Source organism: Gossypium arboreum, chromosome 5 (genome assembly GCF_025698485.1).
Source record: "Gossypium arboreum isolate Shixiya-1 chromosome 5, ASM2569848v2, whole genome shotgun sequence".
NCBI classification, from domain to species: Eukaryota; Viridiplantae; Streptophyta; class Magnoliopsida; order Malvales; family Malvaceae; genus Gossypium; species Gossypium arboreum.
This window is the reverse complement of record NC_069074.1, coordinates 4701331-4714819: the sequence shown is the minus strand read 5'-3', so window position 1 is coordinate 4714819 and position 13489 is coordinate 4701331. Positions and strand designations below refer to the sequence as shown.

Below are 13489 nucleotides of genomic sequence, written 5' to 3'. Positions count from 1 at the left end.
GGCCTCCATTAGGCCTATCTTGAAAAATATTTGCATTATACTTAACGTTAATTAATATGTTATTTTTAGTAATAGCATATTCTTAATTTTATACCAGCAAGTTATCAGTTTCTTTCATGAACATGGTTTGGAAATTATATATTCAAAATTAAAAATTATTTGAAATTTTACTTGTTTATTTTACCTTCTAATATTTAAGGTTTAATCTACTATTTACGATTCGAGTTTGATAATTTTTTACTATTGTATTTCTATTTTTTTTGTTTATTATCTTTTAATATTTAATGTAGTTTTAAAATTGATTTGATGTAAATTTATGATTAATTATGTTATGTATAAAATATAAAGCATGCCACTTTTCACCATCATCTAGCTCGTTCGTTCATTATTTAGGACATGCGTGCTTACTAGTCATCTTAGTGCACAACGTATAGTCTGAATAACCAATGTCTTGCTCGCCAACATCCTCCTGAGAGCACCTAAGGATGCGTGTCATCCCTAGGGGGTAACGTGCTGCTGCGCATGGTGTCTAGCTACTCCTGATACATCATATTAATAGACCATGTCTTATAAATATGAAGAGAAATCTCCATGAGAAGGGATAACAAAATTAACACTCAACAAATTATATTTAACAAATTAAACAATTTTACACTAAAACTTTACTCTTAAAATTCTTGTCTAAGAAATCTCTTTTTTTTTTTTTTTTCTCTCTTTTAGACTTCTAAAATGGTAAAACTTCAACTTGCATTTGAAAAAAGTAAATTAAAGTTAGAAAATAAATAAAAAGGTGTAATAAATGGTAATCCTAATAACATTTTTCTATAAAAAGTAATTTCCTTCCCAATTAAAGTTAAAAATAAATAAATAAGTGTAATAAATGGTAATCCTAATAATATTTTTCTATAAAAGTCATTTCCTTCCTAATTAAAGTTAAAAAAAAAAGTGTAATAAATGGTAATCCTAATACCATTTTTCTATAAAAAGTCATTTCCTCCCCAATTGAAGTTAAAAATAGATAAGTGTAATAAATGATAATCTTAATAACAATTTTTATCCTTCCCTTAAAGATAAAAAATAAATAAATAAAAAGGTGTAATAAATGATAATCCTAATAATATTTTTTTATAAAAGTCATTTCCTTCCCATGCTAATATCACACCACTTTTAAATTTCACAAATAAAATTAAGATGATAACAAGTATAGTATAAAATATTAAGAAAAATATGACACATAATAAATTAGTGTACTAAATACTAACCCATAATACAAATAAAAAGTTTGAAGTGTGTGCAAGTTGAAAGTGAATATAAAATTGACAGCAGAGCATGTGAGTGTTGAAAGTAATGCAAGTAATGAATCCTTGTCATGCATTAATTTGGCCATAAGTACATCCTTGTCATATTACCCTTCTGATATATGTTCTTACAAAGCTAGTAATGGGAAAGTTTCAGATTCTTCATGTCATGACAAAAAGGCTTTAGCAGTTTGTTGAGAAAAGCAGTTACGTACGCCAGAAACAATGTAAATTATTTTGATTCCATTCCCATTTATCCAAATTGTAACGCTCGAGTATCCAAGTTCATCATTATCATCGCTGAATCATATTTTCTATGCATCAAAATGTAAATTTAAATTTTTGGATATTCAGTTCTCTTCATTGTGTATAAATATGTAGACACAGAGATCCAATATATTTTCACTTTCACAGCAACCTTCTTCTCCACTCCTCCATCTATATATATAGTTAGAGGCAGAAGGGAGGAAGTGACATTGGCAATATGGCTTTGCTGCATTCTTACTTCTTAAGCGCTGGTGAGTATGTTTCAGGGTCCACGGTCTTGGCAGTGGCAATGTCCATTGCTTCCTATTTTCTGATCCCTATGGTGTTTGGTGGTCGCCATAAAAACTGGAAGAATGCACCACCAGGCCCTGTTGGTTGGCCTATCCTTGGCAGCCTTCCACACCTCTCCAATCGTCTCCATGAAGATTTCTTTGACATGGCCAAGGTCTACGGTCCCCTTTTCAGTCTAAACTTGGGAATAAAGCCGGCCATAGTGGTGTCATCACCGGAAATGGCAGCCCAAGTTTTGAAGGAAAAGGAAGGGATGTTCTCCAGTCGGACCATAACCGAGACCATTCGAGTCATCTCTTATGATGCCCATTCCATCATTTTCTCGCCCTATGGTCCCAGGTGGAAGGTTCTTCGAAGGATCTTGATCACCGAACTACTTTCTCCTAAGGCCTTTGAACAATTTGAGCCACTTCGTACCTCACAGGTTAAATTCGATCTTATACATAATTATAAAGGTTTTTTTGTTTTTAAATGTAATCTTCTGAAGGTTTGTATTTTTCAACAGGTTCATGGTTTGCTCAAGTATTTGTACTTGGTCTCAAAGTCCAACACTCAAGTGAACATAGCAGAATATGCTTTTACAGCACTGGCCAACCTAGTGAGTAATTTCGTCTGCTCCAAGGACCTTTTCGACAACTCAATGCCTGAAGGAAGAAAAATGAAAGAGAGGTTCTGGGAGTTGATAAAGGTGATTGGGACCCCGAATTTTTCTGATCTCATTCCATTTGTTAAACCATTTGATCCACAAGGCTTGAAGAGAAAAATCAACAAGATCTTCGGCCAGTTGGATGCTTTCTATGAGAAGTTAATTGAGGAGAGGTTTGCTGAGAAGGGAAAAGCTCAACTTGATGGGACGATACCCTACAAACGGAAAATGGATATGTTAGATGTTCTGTTGAGTTATGAGAGTAATGATAAAGAAAATGGTTTGGACCGTTTACCAAAATCTATCGTCAAAGGAATGCTTTCTGTAAGTACATATATTTACAACTCAATTGTAATATATGTAGTATCAATCTAATCATTCTTTTTGTTTTGGCAGGAAATGTTTATTGCAGGAACTGAGACAACCTCAAGCACTGTGGAGTGGGGCATGGCAGAAATCCTAAGAAAACCTAGTGTACTCAAGAAACTGCTACTGGAACTGGATCAAGTTGTAGGGAAGGACAGATTTGTGGTGGAAAGCGATATCCCGAAGCTGACATACCTTCAGGCAGTTGTGAAAGAAGTTTTCAGACTGCACCCTGGCGTTCCACTCATCATCCCTCGTCGCACCAACGAGGCATGCGAGGTAGCTGGCTACCATATCCCCAAGCACTGCATCGTTTACGTGAACGTTTGGGGGATGGCAAGGGATCCTAATGTGTGGGAAGATCCACTGGAGTTCAAGCCGGAGAGGTTCATAGGGTCAAGCGTGGATGTGAAGGGCCAAGACTTTAACCTCTTACCGTTTGGGACGGGGAGAAGGTCGTGCGTGGGATGGCCACTGGCTCATCGCATGGTGCACTATTACTTGGCAGCTCTGCTCCATGCTTTCCAGTGGGAGTCACCTCCAGATGTCCTGAATGATCTGGGGGAGAGAGTGGGGCTTACTATTCAGAAAGGTAAGAGCTTGCTTAGCACTCCCAAGCCTCGACTGCCAGCCTCTGTTTATGAGCGTTAGAACGGCACCATCCAAGTATAAGTTAGAGTGTGCCTGTAATGTTCCTATGTTATGTTCTTATGTTTAATACATAATGCGAAGGGTGCTCAAATGAAAGTTTGGTGGCAATCTTGTCTACCAACATTTATGTATCGCGGCATTATAATAAAAATAATATGTTACCCTTAGTTTTTTATTTATTGAATATAGAGTGAAACATAATTAATACAATATCAGTAAGTATACGTTGGTTCTCTGTTAGCATTAAATAAGATATAGCAAAATAAAGCTTTTCAAACATTTTCCAGTCAGACATGGGTGATTAGAAGAAGAATAAGGGTGGAGAAAGATTGAAAATAAAAATTAATTTTAATATATATTTTTAATTTAATGTAAATTTAAAAATAACACATGACATGTTATTATTATTATTATTATTATTATTATTATTAAAGTGGGTTTTTAATGGAGATAAGTATGGAGATTTGTATTGGTTAGAGATTTATAATTTAAGTATCTAATTTGATAAAAAAATTTAGATATCTAACAAAAATTAGTATAGTTTTAAGAGTCGTTTAATTAATTAAGCCAAATAAATAAGAAGTTAGCAAGTAATAAAAAGTTACTTATATAACTTTGATATAGTGTTTTGTAAATGAATTATATTTTCTTAATTATTTATCAGCAACTCATTTTTTCTTAGAGAAATGAATGGAGGAAATTCTTTTAAGTATTAAATTAACAATTAAGCATATAAAGAGAAAAATTTCGAAAAATATTATGTAATAAAAATATATAAATATAATATTCATAATATTTCTCAAAATCGTCTATTTAATAGTAAATTTGAAAGTGTTATATCACTAATGAATTTGATAAAATCATATTTTTATACTTTTTAAACAAATATATGATAATATCATATCCAATTTAATTTAGTCATGCAATTTAATTAGCAAATGGAATTTAAATCAAAATTTCAAATTATAAACATTTAATTTTCTTTGAATTTTTTTAAATTTTAAATAAAATAAAATTTAGAAAAAATAAAAGAAAAGAAAAATCTTAAATATTAAAATAGTGAAATCTTGATTACTTCATTTGTGAATTTGAACTGTAATTGGGAAGGCCTCATTCAGAAGAAGATCATACTAGAAAAATCGTACTTGTTCGACAGTGGAGATTAAAGATAAGATATTAGAGAGCGTCAAGATTCGAAAGCTTTTAGGCTAATTTCAAGATTTTTGAAAAGCTTTTTAAAAATCTTGGGGAGAGGAGATAGAGAGGACCATTTCGGTGTGGCGATTGACCGATGACAGCGTTAGAGTGCGTTGGTGTGAAGGCGACAATTAGGGTTGTTAGGAGAAGAAAAGAGGTCCTTGTAGTATAGGATTGGATCGAATTAGTTTCTTTATTATTAAATGAATTAATTTAGTTCTTATACTATTATTAAATATCTTGAATTTTTTTTAGTTCTAGGTTCAATTCTAAACAAAAAATTTCATTTACAGAACCATAAAAGTTTTAAAATGATTAACTTTATTAAACAGTAAATGGTATTTTTAAATAAAAAATATTAATTCTATTTCAATTTGATATTATTTAATTCTTTTTAATAATAGATATTAATTCAAATCATTTAATAGGAAAGAAATTAATTTGATTAGGTTCCCATAAACCTCTCAAGTACATTAAAAAAAATGACGAAAAACATTGATCGTGCATTGAGGTTTTGCACCATAGCTGTGGTAACATGATTCTCAATTATCAAGACGAGTAACAGTCAAGAGTTTTTCAACCTTAGTTTGGAAAATTGGTTTGAGAAGAACCTATTGTATCCTGATTATTTTGCAAGTAAGCCTAGTGAATGACCAGAACTCTTTGGCATCATCAGTTGGCAACTTTGGATCAGAAGGAATAATTTTGTATTGAACAATGAATTTGTTGAAAGGAGCAACATTTTGCAAAAAAAGATTGACAGATGAAAGGAAGTTTTTAGCAAGTAGTCAAGAGAAGGGTGATTTCTTTGAGTCACATAAACACTACCTTTTGATATTTGACAAGATGGACTCTTTTAGATGATGGGTGGCTGAAAGTGAATACTGATGGTGCAATTTACCAGTTGTTGTCCGAGATTATTGTAGCAAGTGGTCTAATACGAGATCGCCAGGGGGTTTGGGTAGCTGGTTTTTCTAAAAATATTGGTTCTTGTTCTGTGGTTCTGGCGAAACTCCAGAGTGCTCTTGAGAGACTCCAAATAGTATAGGATCTAGGTTTAGAGAATGTGATACTTGAGATGGATAGTACTGAAGCTATCGAAGTGATCCAAACAAATGAAGTTGAATAAATTTATTCAACTGTAGGGCGTGCCATCAAGGACCTTCTCAAACGTACCTGGATGGTTCATGTGAGACATATATTTAGAGAAGGAAATAAGGTTGTGGATGGCTTAGTAAAAATGACGTTATCAAAACCTTTGGAGAAATATATTTATATGCAACCACCAGATGAAGTGTTACAATTATTGCATAATAATTAAGATATAGAGAAATCGTCTTATCTAATTTACATTTGATTTAATACTTCTTTTATTAAAAAAACAAATAAAAAACTTTGAAAAAAGGAAAAAAAAAAAGAAGAAAAAGTAATAATAATAAAGCGATGGGGCCACGTTCTTTAAGAAATTAAAAAAATAATAATCTCGAGCTTAACGTGGGAGGTTTTATAAAATTAAAAAAAAAAACAAATAAAAAACTTGAAAAAAAAAAAGAGAAAAAATAAATAAAATAATAATCTCGAGCTTAACGTGGGAGGGAAAATGGACGAAAGGGAAAGTTGCAATACCTAACCATTTTGACAGTAAATTAAAAATGGAATGCCCTATAAATCAAATTTCCTTCCATTTTAAATACAATCTGATGTTTTCATTAATCGAATAATATTTAAAATGGGTTTTTCTTTTAAATAAAAATTTGGTTTACTCTAAAATATAAATAAATAATTTCTTATTTTTTATCATAATTAAATATTGAATTCAACTCAATTTTTTTTAAATTTAGATAACACCTATTTAATAAGATATCAATTTTAGGCATATCTCGAGGGTGCTAAAACTTTACTTGTGTAATTGACTCCCTGGTCTAAAATATTGTCTAGACTTTAAGACAAATTTAACAGGCGATTTTATAGAAGTTTGATTATACCTAACAAAATAATGTCAGTAGGGACTCCTATCTTTTATTAAAGTCTCGTGTTTTTTCTTAAGAATAAAAATTTCTATATTTTTCAAAAATCCAAACCATTTTCTCAATTTCAACCAAAAAAATTTAGGACAATAATTTTTTTTTAAAAATGTCAAACACTGAAATAATGAGATGTCTTTATTTAAAAGGTTGAAACCTAAAAGCTCAAGGGAAAAAGAAAGTATATTGAAAATAACAATTACGCCTTAATATTTCGAATATTTCATTAAACTTATTTTCACAAAATTGATAAAATTATAAATATTTGAGATTAAATTTGTTAATTTTTTTAGAATTGGTGTTCAAAGTATTTTATTGAGGGGGTGACTAATAAATGAAATTGAGCTAATAAGAGTGATTAAATTAACAAAAAGATTTCGACCGATCAAAATAGAAACACGTTAAAATTTTAGTAACTTTCTAGATAATTTACCAAGGCATAATGACTTGTTTGGTCCTCTAATTTTCCAAAAAATAAAAATAAACTTGCGGTATTTATTAAATCACTCCTGTAACATCCTCATACCTGACCCACATGTTGAGTCTGAATATCAGAATATTACATTCGTTATCGAGACAACTTCAAATAAGTTTAGTTCAAATACTCTTACTAATCAAGTTAACAGAACAATTTAAAGTTAATATAAAATTTTGATTTCATTCCAAGTTTTATTCGAGTTTCGTTAGTTATTTAGGACCTATTTACAAACTCTTCATAATTCAGGTGCGATGTCATGACATGCACTCTGTTTTGTCAATCTAGAACCAACTTCCTATTTTACTTTTTAATTCATTCACCAAATTCTCCTTTTGTATAACTTATTCTCAGCTATTAACATCATACAATTCTACTAAAATACTAGATTTACACCTTTTTGTAATTTAATCACTATACCATATAATTTACTATTATTCATATTCGTCTACTTTCAAATTTCAATGTCATAACTTTTCAAACAAGTTATATTTTTTTTTTACAATTATCAAAGTTTTACAAATGAATCCACTAATAAATTATATAACAATTTCTTAGCGTCATACTCCTCTACCATTTTTTCTATTTACTTTAACTATTTCTTTAAATTCCAATATTATTCCCCATAATTCAAACCATATCAACTTTATTCCTTATGATAATCATATTTCAATAATTTTTTTGTTTTTTACTTGAATTTCTATTTTATTATATTTCCCATGCTTGTTCGTACATTGATTTTCTATGTTGTATTTCTATTCCATTAATCAATTATTAATCAAATTTTATTAAATAAATTTTAAACCAGATCATTTATTATTTATCAATTTAATATTTCTCTAATAATTCAACTAAGCACTTATATAATCAATTTACTCTTATTTTAGTTGTATACTTTTTCAGAATAATTCCAAACAGTCCAATTTTCAATGTTTTATAGAATAGTCCTTGACCTTTTCTGGTTTTACAATTCAGCCCTAAAATACCAAATATTTTCCTTTTTATTTATTTAATGTGAAATTTAGTTAACACATCTCATAAACAGTTCCGTAAATTTTGAAATTTATAAAATAGTCCATTATTTAAAAAATCAATTTAATAGATTTAGTCCTTTTGATTAGATTACTCACTGTTTTAACTAATCAGTTTCTCATTTTAGTTTTTACTATCATTATTATAGGCCACAAAATTAGTCCCTTTTTTTTCTTTCCTTTCTCCTTTTTCCAAACCCCACGTTGGGGTTTTTCTATCTTCTAGTTGTTTCTTTCATTCTTTTTTTTCTATTTTATTTATTCATTTTATTATTTAATCAATTAAATCAATGGTCAGGATTCAACTATTGAAACTTTTATCTATCAAAATATCTTCTCTTTTAAAAAAAAAAAAAAATCTTTCTTCCTTCTCCAAAAAGGTGAGCCAAATTATTATTATTATTATTATTTTTTTTTTTTTTTTTTTCACCTTGTATATCCGTTAAACCTTCCTTAATGTAGGAAGAAAACTATTTTTTCTTTTGTTTTAATCCATTAATTCACCAGCCAATCAAATTACACCAAAGTTCACTGCTAATTACCTATCCTTTTGTCCAATATAATCATTACGCCTCATAAAAGTCAATAGGAAAAATTGCCAATTAATCTTTTTTTCTTATAAAATAATAAAACTATTACTTTAATTCTTAAACTTTTCTATTTTATTTAATTTAGTCCATATCATTATTTTCCAGTTCCGCCTATAAATATCTTTTTATGTCATATTAAAAATATTTATTTGTGACTCTACCTTTTTTACGATCTATTTTCACATTTAATCCAATTTTCACCAAATTCTAAATTATTTTATTTTACTTCCTTCTTTTGCCACACCAAATTTTAATACATTCAATCTATTTTCTTGATAAATTTATCATGTACGTTACTAGAACAATACATTTATTGTACTGAAAATTTTAGGGTATTACAACTCAAAAATAAATAAAAAATTAACATTTAATAACTTTATTGACGTGACATATAAGTCAATTACCATATGAATACTATACAAGTAATTAATTAATTTTTAAAATTTTAAAAATTAAAAAATGAAAATTATTTAAAAATATTAAAACTATTAAAATTATTAGAAAAGTATAAAATTATAAAGATTTTTTAAAAATATTTTAATTTTAAAAAAAGTAACTGCTAAGTAATATATACGTAGATACATGTAAGCAAAAGTTAACAAAGTTTACATAGGTTAATTTTTACATTTATTTTGAGATAATTGAATAAATAATACAAATTCAAAAAGTAAAAGAGGAAAAAAATTTAAAGTAATTCTTTTAAAAAAACAAAGTGGAAAATAAATCATTATTCCTTTTGCTCAAATTTATTAGAGTCACGGCTAAAATGATGTTGCTTTGGTCAGAAAAAATGAGCCGTTAATAAAATATCTGTATTGCTGGCAAGCATGTTTGAATAGACTCAAAAGTAATTGAGTTGTACTGGAAAACATTATCTTGATTCATCCAATAGCTTTCTGGTTTGTCGTTCATTGTGCCCTCTGTGGGACTCTTTGTAATGGCAATGTGTTTCCTTTCATTATAAAATGCATTCTCAATTTGATTAAAGAAAAGAAACAGAGCAGTGAGTCACACAGAAAAATGAAGAAAGTAGAGCTGATATTCGTTCCAACACCAGGAGCCGGCCACTTGGCCTCAACTGTTGAATTCGTAAAGCGTCTCATCCATCACGATGATCGAATTTTGGTTACTATTCTTTCCATTGAGTGGAATTCTTCGGGTTTCGCCAATGCCTACTCCGAATGGCTTGCTACTTCGCAACCTGATCGAATCCAGCTAATTCAGCTTTCTCCGGTAGATCCTCCCCCGTTACATCTTTGGACCTTGGCACCCGAAGCTTTTATGTATGCATTAATTCAGAGCTACATCCCTCATGTTAGAAATGCTGTCACAAATATTTTGTCTATGAAATCCACTTCGGACTCAACCCGAGTTGCAGGCTTAGTTCTTGATCTGTTTTGTTCGCCCATGGTTGATGTCGCAACTGAACTCGGTCTTTCTTCTTATATATACTTAACCTCAAATGCATCCTTCTTCGGTCTCGTGCTGTACCTACAAGCGCTACATAGACAGAACGGCTCGGAATTTGAATACCCGAACCTCGAAAATCCAAACAAGGATCTTGGACATTTGATCCCAGGATTTGCAAATCCTGTCCCTTCACGTGTTCTGCCTTCACTCATGTTCAACAAGCATGGAAGTTATACCGCATTTGTCAAGATTGCTGAAAGGTTCAAGGACGCCGAAGGTATAGTGATAAATACATTTGAAGAGCTTGAGACTTATGCTCTTAGTTGTTTTGTCAACGGCCAAAACCCTCCAATTTATCCAGTTGGACCAGTGATTCACCCTGATAGTTTGCCTCACCCTGAATTGGAGCAGCTCCAACGCGACAGGATCATGAAATGGCTTGATAATCAGCCTGAATCATCAGTGGTTTTTCTTTGCTTCGGAAGCCATGGATGCCATGGACCACCCCAAGTGAAAGAAATAGCACTTGGGTTAGAGCAGAGTGGGCAGAGGTTCTTATGGTCCTTGCGTATGCCAGAAACACCACTAAATGACGCTGCAGGAGCAGTTCATTACAAGAACCCTGAGGAAATGTTACCAGAAGGGTTCCTAGAAAGGATCCAGGAGAGGGGGATGATATGCAGGTGGGCGCCACAAGTGGACGTTCTCGGCCACAAAGCAGTAGGAGGGTTTGTATCTCATTGCGGTTGGAACTCGATCCTGGAAAGCTTGTGGCATGGCGTGCCGATTGTAACATGGCCTATATATGCGGAACAACAGCTAAATGCATATATTATGAAGGAGGTGGGATTAGCAGTAGAGTTGAGGTTGGATTATAGGGGAGGGACAAGTGATACTGTGAAGGCAGAGGAGATAGAGGAAGGAGTACGACAGGTTATGGATGCAGGCAGTGAGGTTAGGAAGAAAGTGAAGGAAATGGCAGAGATGGCTAGGAAGGCTGTTATGAATGGTGGATCTTCATTTAATTCAATTGGACGATTCATAGAGGATATGATAGCCAACACCTGATTTATCTCCCTCTATCTGCTTGTCAGTCTACTCAGATTACATTGACAATAAGCCCTGCGTTGCGTCCTTATCTTCTTAGCCCTTGTTCAATGTTGTCAAGGAAATTATTTATATTATCCTAATTTTAAATTGCTTTTAATTATTATTTCATCTTATTTTTGAATTAATAATTTAAATTTTCGTATATTTATTCAATAAATTATCCGCTTATCAAATAAGCTCCTTTGCTTTTAATATTAACCTGGCAGCCATATAAATTGTATTAAATTTTGAATAAATTAAAGTTTACAATTTAAGCATCCACATAATATAATTCAATTATTTTGGTCATTCCTGTTAAAATCACAAACGACAATTTAACGTGACGTTAAAAATATAAAAATTAATCATAATATTTCTTTTCTAGCTGTTGCTGTCCCCTCTTGCTGAAATGCAGAGAAAACTGTACACTTGTGGCCGAGAACGTCCACTTGTGGCGATACATAGACAGAACGGTTAGGAATTTGAATACCCGAACCCCGAAAATCCAAACAAGGATCTTGGACATTTGATCCCAGGATTTGCAAATCCTGTCCCTTCACGTGTTCTGCCTTCACTCATGTTCAACAAGCATGGAAGTTATACCGCATTTGTCAAGATTGCTGAAAGGTTCAAGGACGTACGCCGAAGGTATAGTGATAAATACATTTGAAGAGCTTGAGACTTATGCTCTTAGTTGTTTTGTCAACGGCCAAAACCCTCCAATTTATTCAGTTGGACCAGTGATTCACCCTGATAGTTTGCCTCACCCTGAATTGGAGCAGCTCCAACGCGACAGGATCATGAAATGGCTTGATAATCAGCCTGAATCATCAGTGGTTTTTCTTTGCTTCGGAAGCCATGGATGCCATGGACCACCCCAAGTGAAAGAAATAGCACTTGGGTTAGAGCAGAGTGGGCAGAGGTTCTTATGGTCTTTGCGTATGCCAGAAACACCACTAAATGACGCTGCAGGAGCAGTTCATTACAAGAACCCTGAGGAAATGTTACCAGAAGGGTTCCTAGAAAGGATCCAGGAGAGGCGGATGATATGCAGGTGGGCGCCACAAGTGGACGTTCTCGGCCACAAAGCAGTACAGTAATAAATTTAATTCTCAACTTTTATATATTATATCAATTTAATCATAATATAAAAAATTAATCCTTAAAATTTACAAATGATTTCAATTTAACCTTAATTTTAAAAATTCAAAGAAATATATAAAAATATATAAATATTTTCAAAAAATATAAAAATAAATTTAAAATATATATACAAATTAGAAAAATATTATTGACAAGAAATAATAATATATAAAATAAAACTACTACTAACTGAATTAAGATTATAATTAAATTTTAATTTTGTACTTTTCTAATTAGTCAATTTTAATCTTAATTCAAATAGTAATAATTAAATCTGTATTGTTAAATTTAATTATTAATCCTGCAGAATTAATCAATATTTTTCAATTAAATAATTTGAAGTCCTTGTATTTTTAAAATTTAAAATTATAATCTTGATGTAAATGATTAATTAAATTTTTAGTGAGGTTCTTCTTTTCTTTCATTTCTTTGTTCTTTTCTAGCTGTTGCTGTCCCTCTTGCTGAAATGCAGAGAAAACTGTACATTTTCTTTTCCTTATTAATTTTTATTTACTTTTTTTAACTAAATAATCAAATCCCAACACGTCTCTTCTTTAATGACTTAAAACTTTACACTTAATATCTCCATATATCAATTAAAAAGAAAAATATTACGTTTAAGTCCTTTTCAACATAATTGGTAAACAATTTCATTACTCATAGTTTTTCTTCAAATATCAAGTTCATGTCCAATATTTTTATTCTAGTAATCTTAATCCATTTTCTTAATAATTGGAAAACCATTTATTGTATCGAATATTTTGGAGAAAACAAAATTTTTAAACAACAGAATTTATTTAAAATAAATATTTTTAACTGAATGATTATTTATAATGATATTTTTTATCATGATAATTACTATTATAAATAAAAAGAAGAAAAAAAATGTTAGTGGGCAGTTTTGTGAAGGAGTTCAAACAAAAGAAAAATATAGTAGTGGGTAGGTTTTTAAGAGATTTTGGTTTGGTTAGATTATGTAACATGAAGAAAAAAATATAAATATAAAATCGA

General features: G+C 30.9%; 2 protein-coding genes across 2 annotated transcripts; both read left to right on the top strand.

Moving 5' to 3' along the window:
- The first annotated feature begins 1450 nt into the window (after positions 1-1450).
- LOC108473975 (probable (S)-N-methylcoclaurine 3'-hydroxylase isozyme 2) lies at positions 1451-3729 on the top strand. The gene is made up of 3 exons (XM_017775814.2): positions 1451-2280; positions 2362-2826; positions 2899-3729. Exons 1-3 carry the CDS (start codon positions 1783-1785, stop codon positions 3517-3519), a joined length of 1584 nt encoding a protein of 527 aa, XP_017631303.1. The 5' UTR covers positions 1451-1782; the 3' UTR covers positions 3520-3729.
- Positions 3730-9616: 5887 nt separating this feature from the next.
- LOC108471184 (UDP-glycosyltransferase 71K1-like) lies at positions 9617-11532 on the top strand. Its single transcript, XM_017772793.2, has one exon. It carries the CDS (start codon positions 9857-9859, stop codon positions 11312-11314), a length of 1458 nt encoding a protein of 485 aa, XP_017628282.1. The 5' UTR covers positions 9617-9856; the 3' UTR covers positions 11315-11532.
- Positions 11533-13489: the final 1957 nt, after the last annotated feature.